General features: G+C 40.3%; 1 protein-coding gene and 1 pseudogene across 4 annotated transcripts in view; one reads left to right on the plus strand and one right to left on the minus strand.

The window, feature by feature from the left end:
* Positions 1 to 505: 505 nt before the first annotated feature.
* The window catches only part of VPS13A (vacuolar protein sorting 13 homolog A), a 271,242-nt gene continuing 248,549 nt past the window's right edge, over positions 506 to 23,198 (plus strand). For all 4 annotated transcript variants that reach the window (XM_081505891.1, XM_081505901.1, XM_081505918.1 and 1 more), the window contains exon 1: positions 506 to 754. In XM_081505891.1, the coding sequence (XP_081362017.1) occupies positions 655 to 754 (100 nt within the window). In that variant the 5' untranslated portion in view covers positions 506 to 654. The remainder of the gene's footprint in view (positions 755 to 23,198) is intronic.
* LOC145512302 (mitochondrial import inner membrane translocase subunit Tim13 pseudogene) lies at positions 8,087 to 8,369 on the minus strand (annotated as a pseudogene).

Consider the following 23,198-nt stretch of genomic DNA (forward strand, 5'->3'; position numbering starts at 1 on the left):
TCAAGATGGACTGACCTAGGAAGCCAGCACCGCCCGGGTTCCACCTGTACCTCTCAACTTGTAATAATAAGTGCGAAGCTCTCCGGGACTCCACTTGAGAGCCCCCAGCCTAACTAATGTGGAAGGCACTTTTAATCAGCCGCGGCTTTACGACCTCCCAGCCCACGTGGGGGCGTGTCTCCTCAGTTAGGGGCGGGGCGTCCCAGGCCGGGAGTAACAGCCTCGCCCCCTGGCGCCCCGCCCCCGTCCCCGCCGCCAGTGGGGAGGCCAGACAGCCGGTGGGGGCGGGGTCAGAAATGTCTGGCAACTCCAGGTACCCGTCCGGTTGCCTGGCGATGGGGGAGGAGGCGGGGCCGAGGAGAAAAAGGAGCTGCGCTCCGCCGGACTAGGGCAAGCCGGAGAGGCGGCCGCGCAGCCGCCTTAGCTCTCTCTCGGGCCTCGCGCTCTGCCCAACCCTGGATCCCGAGCCGCACATGCGTAGCGCGAGCGACCGCCTCCGCCCCTCACAGGGCTCGTGGCTGGGCTACGCGTCCGGCGCTGGTGGCACCACGGTCGGAGCCGCCCAGGAGCCGGTGAACCGAGCAGTCTCGTGAGAGGGGCTCGGGAGGGCAGGCGCAGGAAGAAGGAGCGCCGCGTCTACCGCGGCTGAGGAAGATGGTGTTCGAGTCGGTGGTCGTGGACGTGTTGAACCGGTTCTTGGGGGACTATGTGGTGAACCTGGACACGTCCCAGCTCAGTCTGGGCATCTGGGCAGGTAACGAGACCGCCGCCGTCCCTCCATCTCGCCTCCCGCCCGTGCTTCCGTTGACAGAGTCGGCCCTGCCTTCTTGGGGCCTCGGGCCCCTCTCTGCCACCTGCCGCCGCCCTCGTTGGGGTCATGTTACGTAGAGCCGGGCGGCAGTTGCTGGGCCTCCACCGGCGAGTTAGTTTTTTCGGAGGGGACTGGGGTCTCTGATGCTGGATGAAAAGGCAGCCCCGCCCCCACCCTTTTCCGCCGAAGGGACCCTCAGTGGACTCCAAGGGTCTGGAGTTCAAATTCCACCGACTCGCCCTTTTCTGCCCCTCGAGGTCCGGTTTCAGCTGTGTTGGGGGAGGGGCGGCCTCGAGACACACCTGGGCTTGGTCTGGTCTCTGTCATTTTCGCCCCGTGGGTTGTGGTGAAGGCCCGGGCAGCCCACGGAGGGCCGCACGCCGCGTCGCACGTGAAAGCAAGGAGCTGTGACCGGAGATGCAGTCCTCCTTCCGCGTCCAGCCTCCGAGTACGGCCAAACCCTGCTGGCTGCTCGGCTCCCCCTTCCGGCCTCACCGCCTCGAGTCCCGGAGGCTAGCCTGGGTTCGGCTGATAACAGAGCGAAAACTCCTGTGCAGGATCGCTCGAAAGATTGGTGGTGTGTTGTCAATTTACAGCCTGACCCAGCAATGTGTCAAGCTTGTTAAGGCTTTGGGGTTTTGTGGGTCGCATTGAGTTACTGAATTTTTAAAGAAGCTAAGTGCGTTGTGTAACATCCCAGACCTAAAAGAGACCTGTCCTTGTGTTAAGTGAGATGTGAAGTTGGATGGTGAAGGACTGATGCTTTACTTTGTATCCGTTTATTCTGGTGTATTTCCTTATTTGGAGTTTCATTTTTAGTGCTGTGCTTCCACCTGCTTTTGTATTACACCCTTAACTATTTTAAACACGCATTAGAAATTAGATTTCTTTTCTTATGAAATGTCTTTCGCAGGCCAAAGCTAGGGTTAATTTCCTTGTGTGAGTTATTTTTATATATATATATTTAATTTTAGTCTTTTTGAATATGCACATACTTGGCAGCCTTCTTCTAAAGTACTTTTCGTGATATTTCTCCTTTATTTAATAGTGTAAATAGGTAATTTAGTTTGATAAAGAAAACCTCTTGTTAACTACTGTTGGTATCTAGTACCTTGCGTAGAGAGTGGGACTGTAGGAATGAAAAACATAGATGTTAGCTCAGCATCTCTGACTAGTACCAGAAATTTACAGATAGTTTAATCTGTGCTGCTTTTCATTTGTAAAATAATAATGATAAAACTTGTCTCCACCCACCTCAATAGGAAGCCTTGAGAACATTTTGTGGTGTGCTTTGCTTTTAACCTGTAGTGGAAAATTGCGTCTACTTCAAGGCGGAGGTTGGTGTAGGGTTTGATTTATCAGTGGATTTGTTAATTTAAAATACTCATACACTAAATTCACTCTTGTGATGCACAATTCTATCAATTTGACAAATATAAGGAAGCACGTATCCAGTATCATGATCTTGATACAGAAAAAACATCAGTTCAGTTCAGTTGCTCAGTCGCATCCGACTCTTTGCTTCCCCACGGACCGCAGCTCACCAGGCCTCCCTGTCCATCACCAACTCCTGGGGTTTACGCAAACTCATGTCCATTGAGTCGGTGATGCCATCCAACCATATCATCCTCTGTCGTCCCCTTCTTCTCCTGCCTTCAATCTTTCCCAGCATCAGGGTCTTTTCAAATTAGTCAGCTCTTCACATCAGGTGGCCAAAGTATTGGAGTTTCAGCTTCAACATCAGTCCTTCCAATGAACATTCAGGACTGATCTCCTTTAGGATGGACTGGTTGGATCTCCTTGCAGTCCAAGGGACTCTCAAGAGTCTTCTCCAACACCACAGTTCAAAAGCATCAATTCTTTGGCGCTCAGCTTTCTTTATAGTCCAACTCTCACATTCATACATGACTACTGGAAAAACCATAGCTTTGACTAGACGGACCTTTGTTGGCAAAGTAATGTCTCTGCTTTTTAATATGCTGTCTAGGTTGGTCATAACTTTCCTTCCAAGGGGCAAGCATCTTTTAATTTCAATGGCTGCAGTCGTCTGCAGTGATTTTGGAGCCCCCCAAAATAAAGTCAGCCACTGTTTCCACACCTCAAAATTCCCTCTGTTGCCCCTTTGTAGTCTCCCATCCAACCCCTACCCTTCTTCCTGGCAGCGATTGGTCGTTTTCCATCCCTACAGTTTTGCCCTTTCTAGAGTGCCATATAAATGAAATTATGTGGTATGTATCTTCGTGGACCTGATTTCTTAGTTTCATTACTTTCACTTACTAAATGAAATGAATTTGAGAGACATTCATGTGTTGCATGCATCAAAATTGTGCAACTGTCTCTACTATCTAATTCCAGAACATTTTCAACACTCCAAAAATAAATCTCATACCTGTTAACAATCACTATAAATTTGTCCCCACCTTCCTCTGGCAATCACTAATACACTTTTTGTCTTCTGTTGATTGCCAATTCTGGACATTTCATGTAAATGGAATCATAATATACATGGCCTCTTGTTTCTGGCTTCTTTCACTTAGTATTATATTTTCAGGGTTCATTTATATTGTAGCATATATCCTTATTTCATTCCTTTTTGTGGCTGTTAATAACATTCCAGTGTATGGGTATAACTCATTTTGTTTATCCGTTCATCAGTTGATGGACATTTAAATCATTATTACTTTTTCCTTTTATGACTAATGCTGCTGTGAACATTCATGTACAGGTTTTTCATGGACATACACTTTAAGTTCTCTTGTGTATAGGGGTGGAATTTCTGAGTGATAACGGTAACTTTGTTAAGATATTTTAAGGAATTGCCAAACTCTTAAAAATTCTTTAAGTATTATGGATGCAAGTCCTTTGTAAGATAGGTGATTTGAAAAATACTTTCTCGGAGTCGTTTCCAAGGCTGTCTTTTGCAAAACAAAAGTTTTAGTCAAATCCAGTTTATCAGAATTTATGAATCATGCTTTTGGTGTTGTTTCTGTGAAATCTTTTCCTAACCCAAAGTCACAAAGATTTTCTCCTGTGTTTTATTCCAGAAGCTTTATAATTTTATATTTTACATTTTGTGAGTAATAGGTAGAATTTAAAATGTTCTTGGAGAATTTAAAAAGCAATAATAATTCTTGATAAACTTAGAGGACTAAAAAATTCTTTGAAAATCTCAATAATAGAAACTAGATGCTACATAGGAAAAATGTTAAGATTATGAACTTGATATTTTATGGTCTAGTGTCAGAAGGACCTGTTAGTAAATGTGTGCTTTTGCTAGGCTTCTGTATAATAATCCAGTTAATATCACTATTGGCATATGAATAGTATAATTAATATACAGAAGTTAAATTGATGGTTTCATATCTAATAATGGAAAATTTGTTTAGAGATATTTCTTTGAAAATTAGAATTCTTTTTTCCTTAGAAACATTGTTATATATGAAGTATACAAAACTATAATACAGTAGAACAGTGCCACTATACTGTGCTGTGTACTAAGTAGATTGAGTCCTGGAAGCATCTATTTTGTGGAAGGAGAAAGAGGAATTGAATTTTTTCTCAAACTGTTGGCAGATTCTGATGTTGATAAAGTATATATTTTAAACTGTGTTATTTCCACCCTTCCACCCTTCCTATGGATCATCTGTTTAGGGAGTTGGTAGTACTTTGTAGACACATCTGTGATTCACCTCCCAAGTTTGCTAAACCATCTAGTGTTTAATATTTCATTCAAGAGCTAGGCTGCATCAGAATCAGTCATATGTGATTGTCATTTATCGAAAGTAGGACACCCCCCACCAATGTTTTCTAACCAAATGATACAGGGGATTGTGATGTCCAAATAGGTGCATTTTAAGGGCACTTTCAGGGCAAAAATATTAGAAATTCAGGGGCTGAAGTAGTAGTAAGCCTGCCTTGTGTAACAGAATTACCATTTGTAACATAGAGTGTACCTTTTAATATTATAGTTTTCTTTCTTCTCACTCATTTTCTTTGTTTGCTCCAAAATTACAATACTTGGACAAATTAAACAATTGTTATGCCTGACATCTATGTGTAACATTAGAAGCTCAGACTTCTTTTTTAAAAAAAAACTAACTTGCATATTCTGTTTTTGAAATGTTAATCTGTTAAAACGATTTTCTTTATGTATAGTCTTATGTTCAGTTGAGTTCAGCTGCTCAGTTTTGTTCCACTCTTTGCGACCCCATGGACTGCAGCACGCCAGGCCTTCCTGTCCATCACCAACTTCGGGAGTTTACCCAAACTCATGTCCATTGAGTCGGTGATGCCATCCAATCATCTCATCCTCTGTTGTCGCCTTCTCCTTCTGCTTTCAGTCTTTCCCAGCATCAGGGTCTTTTCAAATGAGTCAGCTCTTCGCATCATGTGGCCAAAGTATTGGAGCTTCAGCATCAGTCAATGAATATTCAGGATTGATTTTAGCATCAGTTCTTCGGCACTCTGCTTTCTTTATATTTATAGTCCAACTCTCACATCCATAAATGACTACTGGAAAAACCATAGCTTTGACTAGACGGAACTCTGTTGGCAAAGTAACGTCTCTGCTTTTTAATATGCTGTCTAGGGTGGTTGTAGCTTTTCTTCCACAGAGCAAGCGTCTTTTAATTTCATGGCTGCAGTCACTATATGCACTGATTTGGGAGCCCAAGAAAATCAAGTCTGCCACTGTTTCCATTGTTTCCCCATTTATTTGCTATGAATTGATGGGGCCAGGTGTCGTGATCTTCATTTTTTGAATGTTGAGTTTTAAGCCAGCTTTTCACTCTCTTCTTTCACCTTCATCAAGAGGCTCTTTAGTTCCTCTTTGCTTTCTGCCATAAGGGTGGTGTTATCTGCATATCTGACATTATTGACATTTCTCCCAGCAATCTTGATTCCAGCTTGTGCTTCATCCAGTCCAGCAGCAGTTTGTATATCTTCATCACATACCCCTAATTTGTTCTTCCTTGTTTCCCTCTCTCGTTCTGTAAGTTTATTTTCTATTTCTGTGAGTCTGTTTCTGTTTTGTATATACACTTATTTAGGTTCCATATATAACTGACATCATATAATATTTGCCTTCTCTGACTTTTTTCACTAAGCGTGATATTCTCTAGGTTCATCTTTGCTGTATATGGCTATATTTTGTTTTTGTGACTGAGTACTACTTTATTTTGTGTGTGTGTATGTATGTTAGACATCTTTTTAACCCAGTCATCTATTGCTGGACAGTTGAGTTGTTTCCATGTCTTGGCAATTGTAAATAGTGCTGCTGTAAACATTGGGGTGCCTCTGTCTTTTTAAATTAGTTTTCTATTTTTCTGGATGTGTACCCTGGAGTGGAATTGCTGGATCATATTCTAGTTTTATTTTTACTTTCTAAATGGACCTCCTTACTGCTTCCACTGTGGCTGTACCAGTTTACATTCCCACCAACAGTGTACAAGGGTTGCCTTTTCTCTGTATGCTAACATCAGGTATTTGTAGACTTTGTGATGATAGGTATTCTGATAGGTGTGACGTAATGCCTCATTGTGGTTTTGATTTCCATTTCTCAATACTGAGAATCTTTTCACGTGCCTATTTAGCCTTCTGTATGTTGTCTTTGGAAAAATGTCTATTCAGGTCTTCCACCCATTTTTTGATTAGATTGTTTTTTTTGATATGAACTGTTTGCATATTTTGGACATTAACCCCTTGTCAGTTGCATCATTTGCATCATTTTCAAAATTAGGAAATGTGAGATTGCCAACATTCCTTTGAAGGTTGTTTTGAATGTGGGTCCTTTGAGATATCATATGAATTTAAAAATGAATCTATTTCTGAAAAGAATTGGAATTTAATGTGGATTACATTGGATCTGTAGGTTGCTTTGGGTAGTATTGACATCTTAACAATACTGTGAAAATGGAATGTTTTTCTATTTGTATGTGTGTTTTCTTTATTTCAACCTTATAGGTTTTGGAGTATAATCATTCTCCTCTTCTCTCTCCCCATTGTTTTTTCCTATGTATTTTGTTATTTTTGATACTGTTGTAAATGGCTTCCTTGGTGGCTCAGTGGTAAAGATTCTGCCTGCAGTAAGATGTGGGTTCCATCCCTCGGTGTGGAAGTTCCCCTAGGGAAGGAAATGGCAACCCACTCCAGTACTCTTGCCTGGGAAATCCCACGGACAGAGAACCTGGCGGGCTACAGTCCATGGGGTTGCAAAAGAGTTTGACACGACTTAGCAACTAACACAATTGTAAATGTAATTGTTTTCATAGTTTCCATCTTGGATTGTTAACTGTATAGAAACAACTGACTTTTGTATTTTGATTATGTATCCAGCAACATGCTGAATTTATTCTAGCAGTTTTTTGTGGAATATTTTTCTTCATGTAAGATCATGTTGTGTATGAACAGAGAATTTTCCTTCTTCTGTTCCAATGTGGATGCCTTTTATTTATTCTTCTTGCCTAATTGCTCTGGCTATGACATTGCGTTGAGTAAAAGTGGCCAAAGTGGACATCATTATCCTGTTCTGATGTTAGAGAAAAAGACATATCTTGCACCATTACATATGATGTTCATTGTGTGCTTTTCATATATGGCTTTAATATCTTGAGATAGTTTACTTTTATTCCTAATTTTTTGAATGTTTTTTATCATGAAAGAATATTGACTTTTTTTTTTCATTACATGTTGATTTTACTGTATGAACGTATTAAACAACACACCTCCCAGCAGCCTGTACCATACATTAAAAGACCAAAACAGGATAAAGAGGGGGTGGTCCCCCACTCCCTCAAAAAAGCCCTGCCCCTTCCCAGGTAAACTCATGAACATGGCTCTCCATCACTGACCTCACTCCTCCTTTTAAAATTAATTCCCTCTTGCCAGGGGGTTGTGAAGTTCAGCCCTGAACTAGTTCAAGCTTCTCCATTCTCTGGCCGCTGAATAAAGCTTGTGATGTGTCAACCAGCACCCTCCTCCCTGGCAGACAGCATAAGCGGGGTTGAGGCCCCACCATGGTCCATACGACTTAATCTGTTAACAGGCGCACAAAGGGAGGTGGCACCGGGGCCAGGGCCGCCCCCACCAAGACCCAAGCTACACCGGCTAGCAGGTGGGCGGCTAGGCGGAAAGGATGGACAGAGTCCCAGCTGTCCCAGCATAAACTTCTGGTAGGCAGTATGCACATGCAGGACCCTGCCTCACAAACAGCATTTATCAAAGTGGGTCCGGGGGTAGGGCAAGGGTGGGGTGGGTTGGTCTGCTGGCGCGTCGCAGTCACATGTTGGCTCGTTCCCGCTGAAGCCGCAAGTTGTAGGCATGTGACACGGTGTTCCAGGTGTCCATGTAGCAGTCCATGCACATGGCGATGCACTTCTGCTCTGAATTGTCCAGGGAACCCCCCCGGCTTCCCGATACACTTCCGGAAGCACTTGTCCGTCATCCTCTGCAGCAGCTCCTGTGTGTTGGCCATGGCGATCTGCACTTTCCCCTGCTCCATGATGAGCCCTGGGTCCAGCTTCCTACCGCAGGCGAAATCCGAGCCGAAGCCGCCCTCCATGGCTCCCCAGAGTCAACCGGACCACCGCCGCATGCGCCTACCCACCAATGTTGAAGTTTTTTTGAATGCATTTTCTTAATCAGTTGAAGTGATCCTGTGTTAATTCATTCTGTTAATGAGGTGTATTACCAAGATTGAATTTGTATGTTGAACCATCTTTCCATTCCTAGAATATTACATTGAATAATAGTGTACCATTCAATTTTGGTTGCTAGTATTTTGTTGAGGATCTTTGCCTCAGTATTCATGAGAGATGCTGATCTGTAGTTTTCTTGTAGTATCTTTGGCTTTGGTATCAGATTAATGGTGACCTATGTCAAGTTTGGAAGTGTTTCCTTCTCATTTTTTGGAATTTGAGGAGGATTGGTGTTATCTTAAATGTTTGGTGGAATTCGCCAGTGAAACTCTTCTGTTCTGAGCTTTTGTTGTTGTCATTGTTGGAATGTTTTTTGATTACTGATGAAATCTCATTACTAATCTGTTCAGATTATGCATTTATTCATGATTCCTTGGTGGTAGTGTGCATGGTTCTAGGAATTTATCCATTTTATCTAGGCTATCAAATTTGTAGACACATCGCTGTTCATAGTATTCTTACAGTCCTTTTTATTTCTGTGAAATTGGTAATATCATCCCCTCCTTCATTTTTCATTTTAGTTACAATTGACCCTTGAGCAACACAGGGGTTAGGGTTTCAAACCCCCACACAGTCGAAAACCTGCATATAACTTTACATTTGGCCTTCCGTATCTGTGGTTCACATCCTTAGATTGACCTATGATGCAATTCTGAAGTATGTATTTATTGGAAAAAATCCACATACAAGTGTACCCAAAGCTCTGTATGCAAAGCTCTGTTGTTCAAGAGTCAGTTGTATTCCACTCCTCATATATCTTTACTTTTTTCGTTTGCCTTTCACATCTCTTCTTTTCACAGCTATTTGTAAGGCCTCCTCAGACAACCATTTTGCCTTTTTGCATTTCTTTTTCTTGAGGATGGTCTTGATCACTGCCTCCTGTACAATGTCACGAACCTCTGTCCATAGTTCTTCAGGCACTCTGTCTATCAGATCTAATCCCTTGAATCTATTTCTCACTTCCACTGTGTAATTGTAAGGGATTTGATATAGGTCATACCTGAATGGTCTAGTGGTTTTTCCTACTTTCTTCAATTTAAGTCTGAATTTGGCAATAAGGAGTTCATGATCTGACCCATAGTCAGCACTCGGTCTTGTTTTTGCTGACTGTATAGAGTTTCTCCATCTTCGGCTGCAAAAAATATAACCAATCTGATTTTGGTAGTGACCATCTGGTGATGTTCATGTGTAGAGTCTTCTCTTGTGTTGTTGGAAGAGGGTATTCGCTATGACCAGTGCGTTCTCTTGGCAAAACTGTTAGCACAAGACCACATTTGCCTGTTACTTCAGGTATCTCTTGTCTTCCTACTTTTGCATTCCAGTCCCCTATAATGAAAAGGACATCTTTTTTGGGTGTTAGTTCTAGAAGGTCTTGTAGGTCTTTATTTAGCTGTTCAACTTCAGCTTCTTCAGCATTCCTGGTCGGGGCATAGACTTGGATTACCGTGATATTGAATGGTTTGCCTTGGAAATGAACAGAGATCATTCTGTCGTTTTTGAGATTGCATTTAAGTACTGCATTTTGGACTCTTCTGCTGACTGCGATGGCTACTCCATTTCTTCTAAGGGATTCTTGCCCGCAATAGGAGATATAATGGTCATCTGAGTTAAATTCACCCATTCCAGTTTATTTCTCCTCCTGCCTTCAATCTTTCCCAGCATTAGAGTCAAATGAGTCAGTTCTTTGCATCAGGTGGCCAAAGTATTGGAGTTTCAGCTTCAGCATCAGTTCTCCCAGTGAATATTCAGTACTCATCTCCTTTAGGATGGACTGGTTGGATCTCCTTGCAGTCCAAGGGACTCTCAAAGAGTCTTCTCCAACATCACAGTTCAAAAGATTCAGTTCTTGGGCGCTCAGCTTTCTTTATAGTCCAGCTCTCACATGCATACATGACTACTGGAAAAACCATAGCTTTGTTGGCAAAGTAATGTCTCTGCTTTTTAATAAGCTGTCTAGGTTGGTCATAAGTTTTCCTTCCACAGAGCAAGCGTCTTCTAATTTCATGGCTGCAGTCACCATCTGCAGTGATTTTGGAGCCCCCCAAAATAAAGCCTGTCATTGTTTCCACTGTTTCCCCATCTATTTGCCATGAAGTGATGGCACTTTCTTTCACTTTCATCAAGAGGCTCTTTAGTTCTTCTTCACTTTCTGCCATAAGCGTGGTGTCATCTGCATATCTGAGGTTATTGATATTTCTCCCGGCAATCTTGATTCCAGCTTGTGCTTCATCCAGTTCAGCATTTCTCATGATATATTCTGCATATAAATTAAATAAGCAGGGTGACAATATACAACCTTGATGTACTCCTTTCCTGATTGGAACCCGTCTGTTGTTCCATGACTAGTTCTAACTGTTGCTTCCCGACCTGCATACAGATTTCTCAGGAGGCAGGTCAGGTGGTCTGGTTTTCCCACCTGTTTGAGAATATTCCACAGTTTATTGTGATCCACACAGTCAAAGGCTTTGACATAGTCAATAAAGCAGAAGGAGATGTTTTTCTGGAACTCTTTTGCTTTTTTGATGATCCAACAGATGTTGACAATTTGATCTCTGGTTCCTCTGCCTTTTCTAAATCCAACTTGAACATCTGGAAGTTCACTGTTCACATACTGTTGAAGCCTGGCTTGGAGAATTTTGAGCATTACTTTACTAGCATGTGAGATGAGTGCAGTTGTGTGATAGTTTGAGCATTCTTTGGCATTGCCTTTCTTTGGGATTGGTATGAAAACTGACTTTTCCCAGTCCTGTGGCCAGTGCTGAGTTTTCCAAATTTGCTGGCATATTGAGTGCAACACTTTCATAGCATCATCTTTTAGGATTTGAAATAGCTCAACTGGTATTCCATCACCTCCGCTAGCTTTGTTCATAGTGATGCTTCCTAGAGCCCACTTGACTTCTCATTCCAGGATGTCTGGCTCTAGGTGAGTGTGAGTGATCACACCATCGTGATTATCTGGGTCGTGAAGATCTTTTTTGTACAGTTCTTCTGTGTATTCTTGCCACCTCTTCTTAATATCTTCTGCTTCTGTTAGGTCCATACCATTTCTGTCCTTTATTGAGCCCATCTTTGCATGAAATGTTCCCTTGGTATCTCTAATTTTCTTGAAGAGATCTCTAGTCTTTCCCATTCTATTGTTTTCCTCTATCTCTTTGCATTGATCACTGAGGAAGGCTTTTTTATCTCTCGTTGCTGTTCTTCGGAACTGCATTCAAATGGATATATCTTTCCTTTTCTCTTTTGCAAAAAGGCAAAATGGTTGTCTGAGGAGGCCTTACAAACAAACAGCTGTGTAAAGAAGAGAGCGAAAGGCAAAGGAGAAGAGAACCACTGTAGTGCTGGTTTTTATATTTGCCTGTTTATCTGCCTTTACTGGAGAACTTTATATTTCTATATAAGTTCAATTTAGCACCTAGCATCCTTTCTTTTGTACTTGTAGGACTTTAAAATTTCTTGTAAGGGAGCTGTCTTGGTAATGAACTCCCTCAGCTTTTGTTTATCTGACAATATCTTAATTTTCCCCTCATTTTTGCTGGTATAATGTTTGGTTGACAGTTTTTGAATTTTAATTCAGTACTTTAAATATATCATTCCCTTGTTACTTTGCTTGCACTGTTTATGCTGAGAAATTCTCTGATAATCTTTTTGAGGATCCTTTGTACATGTGAAGTTGCTTTCTCTTGTTGCCTTTAATAATCTCTTTATTCTGTTTCTTGCTTGAGATTCTTAAAATTTGTATATTTGTGTGTTTCCTCAGTTTTCTAGCTATTATTTGTTCAAATAAGCTCTATATTAATCTTTCCTCCTTGTGGACTCCATGATTAATGTATTATATCTCTTCTCTTGGATTCCCATTGTGTATATATTGACCCTCTTACTGATGTACTATAAGTTCCTTAGCCTTTGTTCACTCTTCTTTTTTTTCTTTTTTGTTCCTAGTAGTTTCAAATGACCCGTCTTCAGGTTTTCTAATTCTTTTTTTTTTTTTGCTTGTTGAAGACTGCTTTGGATGTTCTCTAGTGAGTTTTCAATCCAGTTATTCCTCTATTGGAGTGTATGTGTTTTCTACTTTCTTTTAAGACTTATAGTTGATGGAATTTATATACAACATTGTATAAGTTTCAGGTGTGCAACATGTTGGTTTGATACATTTGTATGTTGCAGTATGGTTACCACCATAGCTTTAGCCTAACACCTCTATCATGTCACATACACATCATTTTTTTTTTTCTGTGGTAGAAATGCTTAAGATTTAGTCTCTTGACAGTGTTGAAGTATATAATACAGTATTTTGGCTGTAGTCACTCTGCTCTGATTAGATCTCCAGAACTTAATTATCTCCTAGTTGCAAGTTTGTGTTTTTTAACAACATTTCCCCAATTCTCCCACATTCCAATCCCTGGTCACTACCGTTCTGTTTCTTTAAGTTTGGCTTTTTTAGATTCTTTACATAAATTATATGATACAGTGTTTATCTTTCTTTGTCTGTCTTATCTCACCATAAACCCCTTAAAGGGGGTCCATCCATGTTGTTCCAAATGATAGGATTTCTTTTTCATGGCTTAATATTCCCTTTATATATAAACCACATCTTCTTTATCTGTTCATCTTGATGACACTAACTGGTTTCCATATTTTGACTATTGTGAGTAATGTGCAGTAAACACGGGAATGCAGAAATCTTTCTGGTACCCCATTTTCTTTGCCTTTGGATATATATGAAATGGATTTTCTGAGTCATATTCAAGATTTTTTTAATCACCATTTTCTGCAGTTTGATTATGGTATGCTTAGGGGTAAACTTTTTATTATTTCCCTGCTTGGTATTTTTGGAGCTTCCTGACTCTGTAGTTTGGTGACTTTATCATTAATTTCAGAAATTTCTTAGCCATTATTACTCCAAATGTATACATTTGCTCCTCTCTCCTTTTTTGCCTTCTGGTATTCCTATTATGCCTAGGTTACAGCTTTTAGAATTGTCCTGCGGTTCTTGGACATTGTTTTATCATTTTAATTTTACTTTTCTCTTTACATTTCAGTTCAGAAGTTTTTATTATTTTATTATTGGAAGTTTATCTGTTTGGAAGCTTATGTTATTAATATTTACATATCTTTAAGCTTGCTGATTTTTTAAAAAGTATGTGAAATGACTTAAACTTTATTTAAAATGTTCATTTGCAGACTTGTTCACTATTGTAAATTTATGGACAGGACAAAATAAGAAATTATCACATAGTCCCATTTTATTTTTATTTCTAATTTATTTTTTCATTGAAGGAAAGATTCTTTAAATCTGTTAGTACTTTACAATTTTCAAAAGTTTCACATATATGATTTTATATAATCACATAATAACCTTTTCCCCCTTCATCTCTATATTGTTGCTCCCTTCTTCCCTCTCCCCACTGGTAACCACTAGTTTGTTTTGTGTATCTGTGAGTTTGCTTCTTATTTGTTTTATTCACTAGTTGCATTTTTTTAGACTCCACATGTAAGTAATATACTTTCTCTGATTTATTTCACTTAGCATAATGCCTTCCAAGTCTGTCTGCATTGCTGCAGATGGCAATATTTTATTCTCTCTTATGACTATTATTCCATTGTACATGTGTATTACATTTTCTTTATCCATTCATCTGTTGATGGACACTTAAGTTGCTTCCATTTCTTGGCACTTGTAAATAATGCTGTGAGCATTGGGGTGCATGTATATTTTCTAATTAGTGTTTTTTTTTTTTTTTTAATATGTCCCCAGGAGTGGAATTGCAGAGTCATCTGGTAGTTATATTTTTAGATTTTGAGAAACTTCCACACTGTCTTCCACAGTGGCTGCATCAGTTTACATTCTCACCAACAGTGTACCAGGGTTCTCTCTTCCATGTCCTTACCAACATTTGTTACTTGTCTTCTTTTTGATGACAACCATTCTGACAGGTGTGAGGTGATATCTTATTGTGGTTTTGGTTTGCATTTCCCTGATGATTAATGATGTTGGGTGTGTTTTCATATGCCTGTTGCCCAGCTGCATGTCTTCTTTGGGAAAATGTCTATTCAGTTCCTTTGCTCATTTTTCAGTCTTTTTTTTTTTTTTTTTTTGCCATTCTGTGTGGCATGTGGGGTCTTGGTCGCCTGACCAGGGGTCGAGCCTGGGTCCCCTCCATATAGTGGAAACATGGAGTCTCAACCATTGGACCCCCAGGGAATTTAATTTCTCAGTGGGAGGGTTTGATATTGAGTTGTATGAGCTTTTTTTTTTTTAATTAATTTTATTTTAGTTGGAGGATAATTACAATATTGTAATGGTTTTTGCCATACATCAACATGGATCAGCTGTGGGTATACAAGTGTCCCCCCCATCCTGAACCCCCCTCCCAGCTCTTTCCCCACCCTGTCCCTTTATGTTGTCCCAGAGCACCAACTTTGGGTGCTGCTTAATGCATTGAACTCACAGTGGTCATCTGTTTTACATATGGTAATGTACATGTTTCAATGCTATTCTCTCAAATCATCCCACCCTCTTGTTCTCCCACTGAGTCCAAAAGTGTGTTCTTTATGTCTGTGTTTCTTTTGCTTGCCTGCATGTAGTATTGTCAGTACCATCTTTCTAAGTTCTGTATATATGCATTAATATACAGTATTTGTCTTTTTCTGACTTACTTCATCTCTGTATAATAGGTTCTAGGTTCATCCACCTTATTAGAACTGACTCAAATGAGTTCCTTTTGCCAGCTGAGTAATATTCCATTGTGTATATGTACCGCAACTTCCTCATACATGCATCTGTTGATGGACATCTAGGTTGCTTCCATGTCCTAGCTATTGTAAAGAGTGCTGCAGTGAACATTGCCATACATGCGTCTCTTTCAGTTCTGGTTTCCTTGTGGTATATGCCCAGCATTGGGATTGGTAGGTCTATGAGCTGTTAATATATGTTGGATATTGTCTCCTTATTGGTGTTATCATTTGGAAATATTTTCTCCTACTCAGTAGGTTTGTCTTTTTGTTTCGTTGATAATTTTCTTTGCTGTACAAAAGCTTTGAGCTTAATTCAGTTCAGTCGCGCAGTTGTGTCTGACTCTTTGCGACCCCATGGACCGCAGCATGCCAGGCCTCCCTGTCCATCACCAACTGCTAGAGTTTACTCAAACCCATGTCCATTCAGTCGGTGATACCATCCAACCATCTCATCCTCTGTCGTCCCCTTCTCCTCCTGCCCTCAATCTTTCTTAGCATCAGGGTCTTTTCAAATGAGTCAGCTCTTCACATCAGGTGGCCAAAGTATTGGAGTTTCAGCTTCAACATCAGTCCTTCCAATGAACACCCAGGACTGATCCCCTTTAGGATGAACTGGTTGGATCTCCTTGCAGTCCAAGGGACTCTCACGAGACTTCTCCAACACCACAGTTCAAAAGCATCAATTCTTCGGTGCTCAGCTTTCTTCACCGTCCAACTCTCACATCCGTACATGACTACTGGAAAAACAATAGCCTTGACTAGACGGACCTTTGTTGACAGAGTAATGTCTGTGCTTTTTAATGTGCTGTGTAGGTTGGTCATAGCTTTCCTTCCAATAAGCAAGCGTCTTTTAATTTCATGGCTGCAGTCACCATCTGCAGTGATTTTGGAGCCCCCAAAAATAAAGTCAACCACTGTTTCCACTGTTTCCCCATCTAGTTCCCATGAAGTGATGGGACCAGATGCCATGATCTTAATTATCTGAATGTTGAGCTTTAAGCCAACTTTTTCACTCTCCCCTTTCACTTTCATCAAGAGGCTCTTTAGTTCTTCTTCACTTTCTGCCATTAGGGTGGTGTCATCTGCATATCTGAGGTTATTGATGTTTCTCCCGGCAATCTTGATTCCAGCTTGTGCTTCCTCCAGCCCAGTGTTTCTCATGATGTACTCTGCATATAAGTTAAATAAGCAGGGTGACAATATACAGCCTTGACGTACTCCTTTTCCGACTTGGAACCAGTCTGTTGTTCCATGTCCAGTTCTAACTGTTGCTTCCTGACCTGCATACAGGTTTCTCAAGAGGCAGGTCACGTGGTCTGGTATTCCCATCTCTTTCAGAATTTTCCACAGTTTATTGTGATCCACACAGTCAAAGGCTTTGACATAGTCAATAAATCAGAAATAGATGTTTTTCTGGAACTCTCTTGCTTTTTCGATGATCCAGCGGATGTTGGCAATTTGATCTCTGGTTCCTCTGCCTTTTCTAAAACCAGCTTGAACATCTGGAAGTTCACGGTTCACATATTGCTGAAGCCTGGCTTGGAGAATCTTAAGCATTACTTTACTAGCATGTGAGATGAGTGCAATTATGCAGTAGTTTGAGCATTCTTTGGCATTGCTTTTCTTTGGGATTGGAATGAAAACTGACCTTTTCCAGTCCTGTGGCCACTGCTGAGTTTTCCAAATTTGCTGGCATATTGAGTGCAACACTTTCATAGCATCATCTTTTAGGATTTGAAATAGCTCAACTGGTATTCCATCACCTCCACTAGCTTTGTTCATAGTGATGCTTCCTAAGGCCCACGTGACTTCACATTCCAGGGTGTCTGGTTCTAGGTGAATGATCACACCATTGTGATTATCTGGGTCATGAAAATCTTTTTTGTACAGTTCTTCTGTGTATTCTTGCCACCTATTCTTAATATCTTCTGCTTCTGTTAGGCCCATACAATTTCTGTCCTTTATTGAGCCCATCTTTGCATGAAATGTTCCCTTGGTATCTCTAATTTTCTTGAAGAGATCTCTAGTCTTTCCCATTCTATTGTTTTCCTCTGTTTCTTGGCATTGATCACTGAGGAAGGCTTTCTTATCTCTCCTTGCTATTTTTTGGAACTCTAAATTCCAATGGGTATATCTTTCTTTTTCTCCTTTGCTTTTTGCTTCTCTTCTTTTCACAGATATTTGTAAGGCCTCCTCAGACAGCCATTTTGCTTTTTTGCATTTCTCTTTCTTGGGGGTGGTCTTGATTCCTGTCTCTCTTACAGTGTCATGAACCTCCGTCCATGTCTATCAGATCTAGTCCCTTAAATCTATTTCTCAATTCCACTGTATAGTCATGAGGGATTTGATTTAGGTCATACCTGAATGGTCTAGTGGTTTTCCCTACTTTCTTCAATTTAAGTCTGAATTTGACAATAAAGAGTGCAAGATCTGAGCCACAGTCTGCTCCTGGTCTTGTTTTTGCTGACTGTACAGAGCTTTGCCATCTTTGGCTGCAAAGAATATAATCAATCTGATTTCGATGTTGACCATCTGGTGATGTCCATGTGTAGAGTCTTCTCTTATGTTGTTGGATGAGGGTGTTTGCTATGACCAGTGCATTCTCTTGGCAAAACTCTATCAGCCTTTGCCCTGCTTCATTTTGTACTCCAAGGCCAAGTTTGCCTGTTACTCCAGGTATTTCTTGACTTCCTGCTCTTGCATTCCAGTCCCCTATAATGAAAAGGACATCTTTTTTGGGTGTTAGTTCTAGAAGATCTTGTAGGTCTTTATTGAGCTGTTCAACTTCCTCTTCTTCAGCATTCCTGGTCGAGGCATAGACTTGGATTACTGTGATATTGAATGGTTTGCCTTGGAAATGAACAGAGATCATTCTGTCGTTTTTAAGATTGCATCCAAGTACTGCATTTTGGACTCTTTTGTTGACTATGATGGCTACTCCATTTCTTCTAAGGGATTCTTGCCCACAGTTGTAGATATAATGGTCATCTGAGTTAAATTCACCCATTCCAGTCCATCTTAGTTCACTGATTCCTAGAATGTTGATGTTCACTCTTGCCATCTCCTGTTTGACCACTTCCAATTTGCCTTGATTCATGGACCTAACATTCCAGGTTCCTGCTTTTTTCTTTGCTTTAGAAGATGGATCTAAAAAAATACTGCTGCAATTAGGTCTTTAATCCAGTTTGAATTTATTTTTGTAAATGGTGTTATAAAATGTTTTAGTTTTCTTGTTTTACATGTGGTTGTTCAGTTTTCTCAGCACCACTTGTTGAAGAGACTGTTTTCTCCATTGTATATTCTTGTAGACTAATTGTAAATATGGGGATTTATTTCTGGACTCTCCTCTTACATTCATCAATGTGTCTGTTTTTGTGCCAGTACTATACTGTTTGGATGATGATTTTTTGTTGTTTAGTTATTTGGTCGTGTCCAACTCCTTGCGACCCAGTGGACTGCAGCACACCAGTCTTCCGTGTCCTTCACTGTCTCCCAGAGTTTGCTAACTATCTCCTGGAGTTTGATAACGATAGCTTTGTAGTATAGTCTGAAGTCAGGGTGATTGCTCCAGCTCTATTCTTTTTCAAGATTATTTGGGCTATTCAGGGTCTTCTGTGTTTTCATGCAAAATTATTTGTTCTTGTTCTGTGAAAAATAACCATTGGTATTTTGATAGGGGTTACATTGAGTCTATACTTTTCATTGGGAAGTATGATTATTTTTTGTTGTTTTTTCCTGAATACACGTCTTATACCACTTTGGTTAGATTTACTCCTAGATACTTTATTTTTTTTGATACAGTAATATATTGGTTTGTTTCTTTAATTTTTTATAGTGTATAGAAATGCAGCAGATTTCTGTATGTTAATTTTGTATCCTACAAATTTACAGAATTCATTGATGAACTCCAGTAGTTTTCTGGTGGCATCTTAAGGATTTTCTGTGTAGAATACCATGTCATCTGCAGTGACAATTGTACTTTTTCTTTCCCAGTTTGGATTCATCTTATTTCTATTTCTTCTCTACTATGGCTAGGAATTCCAAATCTATATTGAGTAGATGTGGCAAGAGTGGACATACTTGTCTTGTTCTTGATCTTAGAGGAAATGCTTTCAGCGTTTCAGCATTGAGTATTAATAGTAGCTGTGGGTTTGTCATATATGGTCTTTGTTGTGTTGAGATATGTTCCCTCTCTGCTTGCTTTCTGGAGCATTTTTCTCATACATGTTGAATTTATCAAAAGCTTTTTCTGCATCTATTGAGAGAGTCATAAGGTTTTTATTTTTCAGTTTACTATATCAGTTGCTGTATCACAGTGATTGTTTTGTGGAGATTGAAAATTCCCTGCATCCCTGGGATAAATTCCACTTGATCATGGTGCATGAGCCTCTTAATGTATTGTTTTAGTCAGTTTACTAGTATTTTATTGAGAATTGTTGCATACGTGGTCATCAGTGATACTGACCTGTTATTTTGGTTTTTTTGTGGTATCTTTGGTTTTGGTATCAAGACGATGGTGTCTTCATGGAATGTATTTGGAAGTGTTCTTCCTCTGAAATTTTTGGAGTAGTTTTAGAAGAATAGGTGTTAACACTAATTGTTTGGTAGGATCTGCCTGTGAAACCATCTGGTCCTGGAGTTTTTGTTTATTGGGAGTTTTTAATCACGGGTTAAATTATGGTACTTGTCGTTGGTCTGCTCATGCTTTCTTTTACTTCCTGGTTCAGTCTTGGAGACTTTCTATGTTTTCAAGGTAGCAGCTTTTAGTTTCCTTGTTCTTTTCTATTTTCTTGGCCTCTATTTCACTTATTACTGCTCTGATGTTTATAATTTCTTTCCTTCTGCTAACTTTGAGTTAGCAGAACTTTATACCTAACTTTAGGTATAAAATTAGGTTTTTTAATTGAGATTTTTCCTATTTCCTGAGATAAGCTTGTATTGCTATAAACTTCCCTTATATGACTGCTTTTGCTGCTTCCCATAGGTTTTGGATTGTTGTTTTTTTCATTTGTCTCTAGGTAAATTTAAAATTTTGTCTTTTATTTCTTCAGTGATCCATTGATTAACATATTGATTAAATCATGTATTTGTGTTCTTTGCAGTTGTTTTCTTTTAGTGGGTTTCTGACCTCATAGCTTTGTGGATGGAAGAGATGCTTGATACAATTTCGGTTTTCTTAAATTTACCGAGGCCTGCTTTGTGGTCCAACATGTGATCTATTCTGGAGAATGTTCTATGTGCACTTGAAGAGAATGTATATCCTGCCGCTTTTTGATTGAATTCTGTCTATATATCAGTTAAGTAGATGTGGTATAGTCTGTTCTTTAAGTCCAGGGTTTCCGTTTTGATTTTCTGTCTGGGTGATCTGTCTATTGATGTACATAGGGTTGTTAAAATCCCAGCTATTACTGTGTTACTGTTGATGTCTCCTTTTTCATCTTTTAAGACTTGCCTTATATATTTAGTTGCTCTTGTCTTCAGTGCACATATATTTACAGTTGTTTTATCTTCTTCTTGGTTTGATCCTTTGATCAGTATGTAATGTCCTTTTCTGTTTTTTGTAGCAATCTTTTTTCTTTTAATTTATTTTAATTGGAGGCTAATTCAGTTCAGTTCAGTCACTCAGTCATGTCTGACTCTTTGCGACCCCATGAGCTGCAGCACGCCAGGCCTCCCTGTCCAACACCAACTCCCAGAGCCCACCCAAACTCATGTCCATTGAGTTGGTGATGCCATCCAACCATCTCATCCTCTGTTGTCCCCTTCTCCTCCTGCCCTTAATCTTACCCAGCATCAGGGTCTTTTCAAATGAGTCAGCTCTTTGCATCAGGTGGCCAAAGTATTGGCGTTTCAGCTTCAACATCAGACCTTCCAATGAGCACTCAGGACTGATCTCCTTTAGGATGGAGTGGTTGAATATCCTTGCAGTCCAAGGGACTCTCAAGAGTCTTCTCCAACCGCATTCAAAAGCATCAATTCTGCAGCGCTCAGCTTTCTTCACCGTCCAACTCTCACATCCATACATGACCAGTGGAAAAACCATAACCTTGACTAGATGGACCTTTGTCTGCAAAAGCTAATTACTTTACAATATTGTGGTGGTTTTTGCCCTACATTCACTTGAATCAGCCATGGGTGTACATGTGTTCTCCATCCTGAACCCCCCTCCCTCCTCCCTCTCCATCCCATCCCCCAGGGTCATCCCAGTGCACCAGCCCTGAGGACCCTGTCTCATGCATTGAACCTGGACTGGCAATCCGTTTCACATATGATAATAATATACATGTTTCAGTGCTATTCTCTCAAATCATCCCACCCTCCCCTTCTCTCACAGAGTCCAAAAGTTTGTTCTTTACATCTGTGTCTCTTTTGCTGTCTCACATATAGGGTCATCGTTACCATCTTTCTAAATTCCATATATATGCGTTAATATACTGTATTGTGGAGAAGGCAATGGCAACCCACTCCAGTACTCTTGCCTGGAAAATCCCATGGATGGAGAAGCCTGGTAGGCTGCAGTCCATGGCATCACTGGGAGTCGGACACGAGTGAGTGACTTCACTTTCACTTTTCACTTTCATGCATTGGAGAAGGAAATGGCAACCCACTCCAGTGTTCTTGCCTGGAGGATCCCAGGGACAGAGGAGCCTAGGGACGGGGGAGCCTGGTGGGCTGCCGTCTATGGGGTCACACAGAGTCGGACACAACTGAAGCGACTTAGCAACAGCAGCAGCATACTGTATTGGTGTTTTTCTTTCTGACTTACTTTGCTGTGTATAATAGGCTCCTGTTTTATCCACCTTGTTAGAACTGACTCAAATGCATTCTTTTTAATAGCTGAGTAATATTCCATTGTGTATATGTACCACAGCTTTCTTATCCATTCGTCTGCTGATGGACATGTAGGTTGTTTCCATGTCCTGGCTATTGTAAACAGTGCTGTGATGAACATTGGGGCACACGTGTTTCTTTCAGTTCTGGTTTCTTCTGTGTGTATGCCCAGCAGTGGGATTGCTGGGTCGTATGGCAGTTCTATTTCGTTTTTTAAGGAATCTCCACATTGTTCTCCATAGTGGCTGTATTAGTTTGTAGCAATCTTTAAAGTATCTCCTGTGATATAAATATTCCTAGGTAGGCTTTCTTTTGATTTCTGTTTACATGAAATACCTCTTTTCATCCTCTCTCAGTGTGTGTGTGTCTCTAGATCTGAAGTGAGTCTTGTGTAGTGGGTCTTGTTTCTGTATCCATTCAGCCACTCTGTGTCTTTCAGTTTGAGTTTTTAGTCCAGTTATATTTAGCTTAATTATTGATACTTATGTTCTTACTGTCATTTTGTTAGCAGTTTTGTATTGTAGGTTGTAGGTTTTCTCCGTTTCTCCCTGCACCCCCCCCACCCAGCTTTGTTCTCCTGTGATTTGATGAATATCTTTTGTGTTATGTTTGGGATTCCTTTTCTCTCTTGTGTGTATATCTATTATAGATTTTTGGTTTGTGGTCACAGTGATGTTTTTGTGTATGTAGTCTATGCGAAACATAATAGTCCAACATTCCTACATGAGAAAGGAAATACTGTAAGTCCAGGAAGTGCAGAGAGTCCCATGTATGATAAACCTAAGGAGGAACTCACAGAGACATCCATTAGTCAAATTGACAAAAATTAAAGACAATGAGAAAATACTAAAAGCAACAAGGGAAAAAACAGCACATAACATACAAGGGAATCTTTATAAGGTTATCGCTGATGTTTAGGAGAAACTCTGCAGGCTAGAAGAGAACGGCACAATATATTCAAGGTGATTAAATGATAAAATCTACCTTCAAGAGTACTGTACCCAGCAAGGCTCTCCTTGAGATTTAATGGAGAGATCAAAAGTTTACAATCAAGCAGAAGCTAAAAGAGTTCAGCACTGCCAAACCAGCTTTACAACAGTTGTTAAAGGAACCCTCTTTAGGTGAAG

Source organism: Giraffa tippelskirchi, chromosome 1, assembly GCF_054371585.1.
Source record: "Giraffa tippelskirchi isolate mGirTip1 chromosome 1, T2T-mGirTip1v1.2.pri, whole genome shotgun sequence".
NCBI classification, from domain to species: Eukaryota; Metazoa; Chordata; class Mammalia; order Artiodactyla; family Giraffidae; genus Giraffa; species Giraffa tippelskirchi.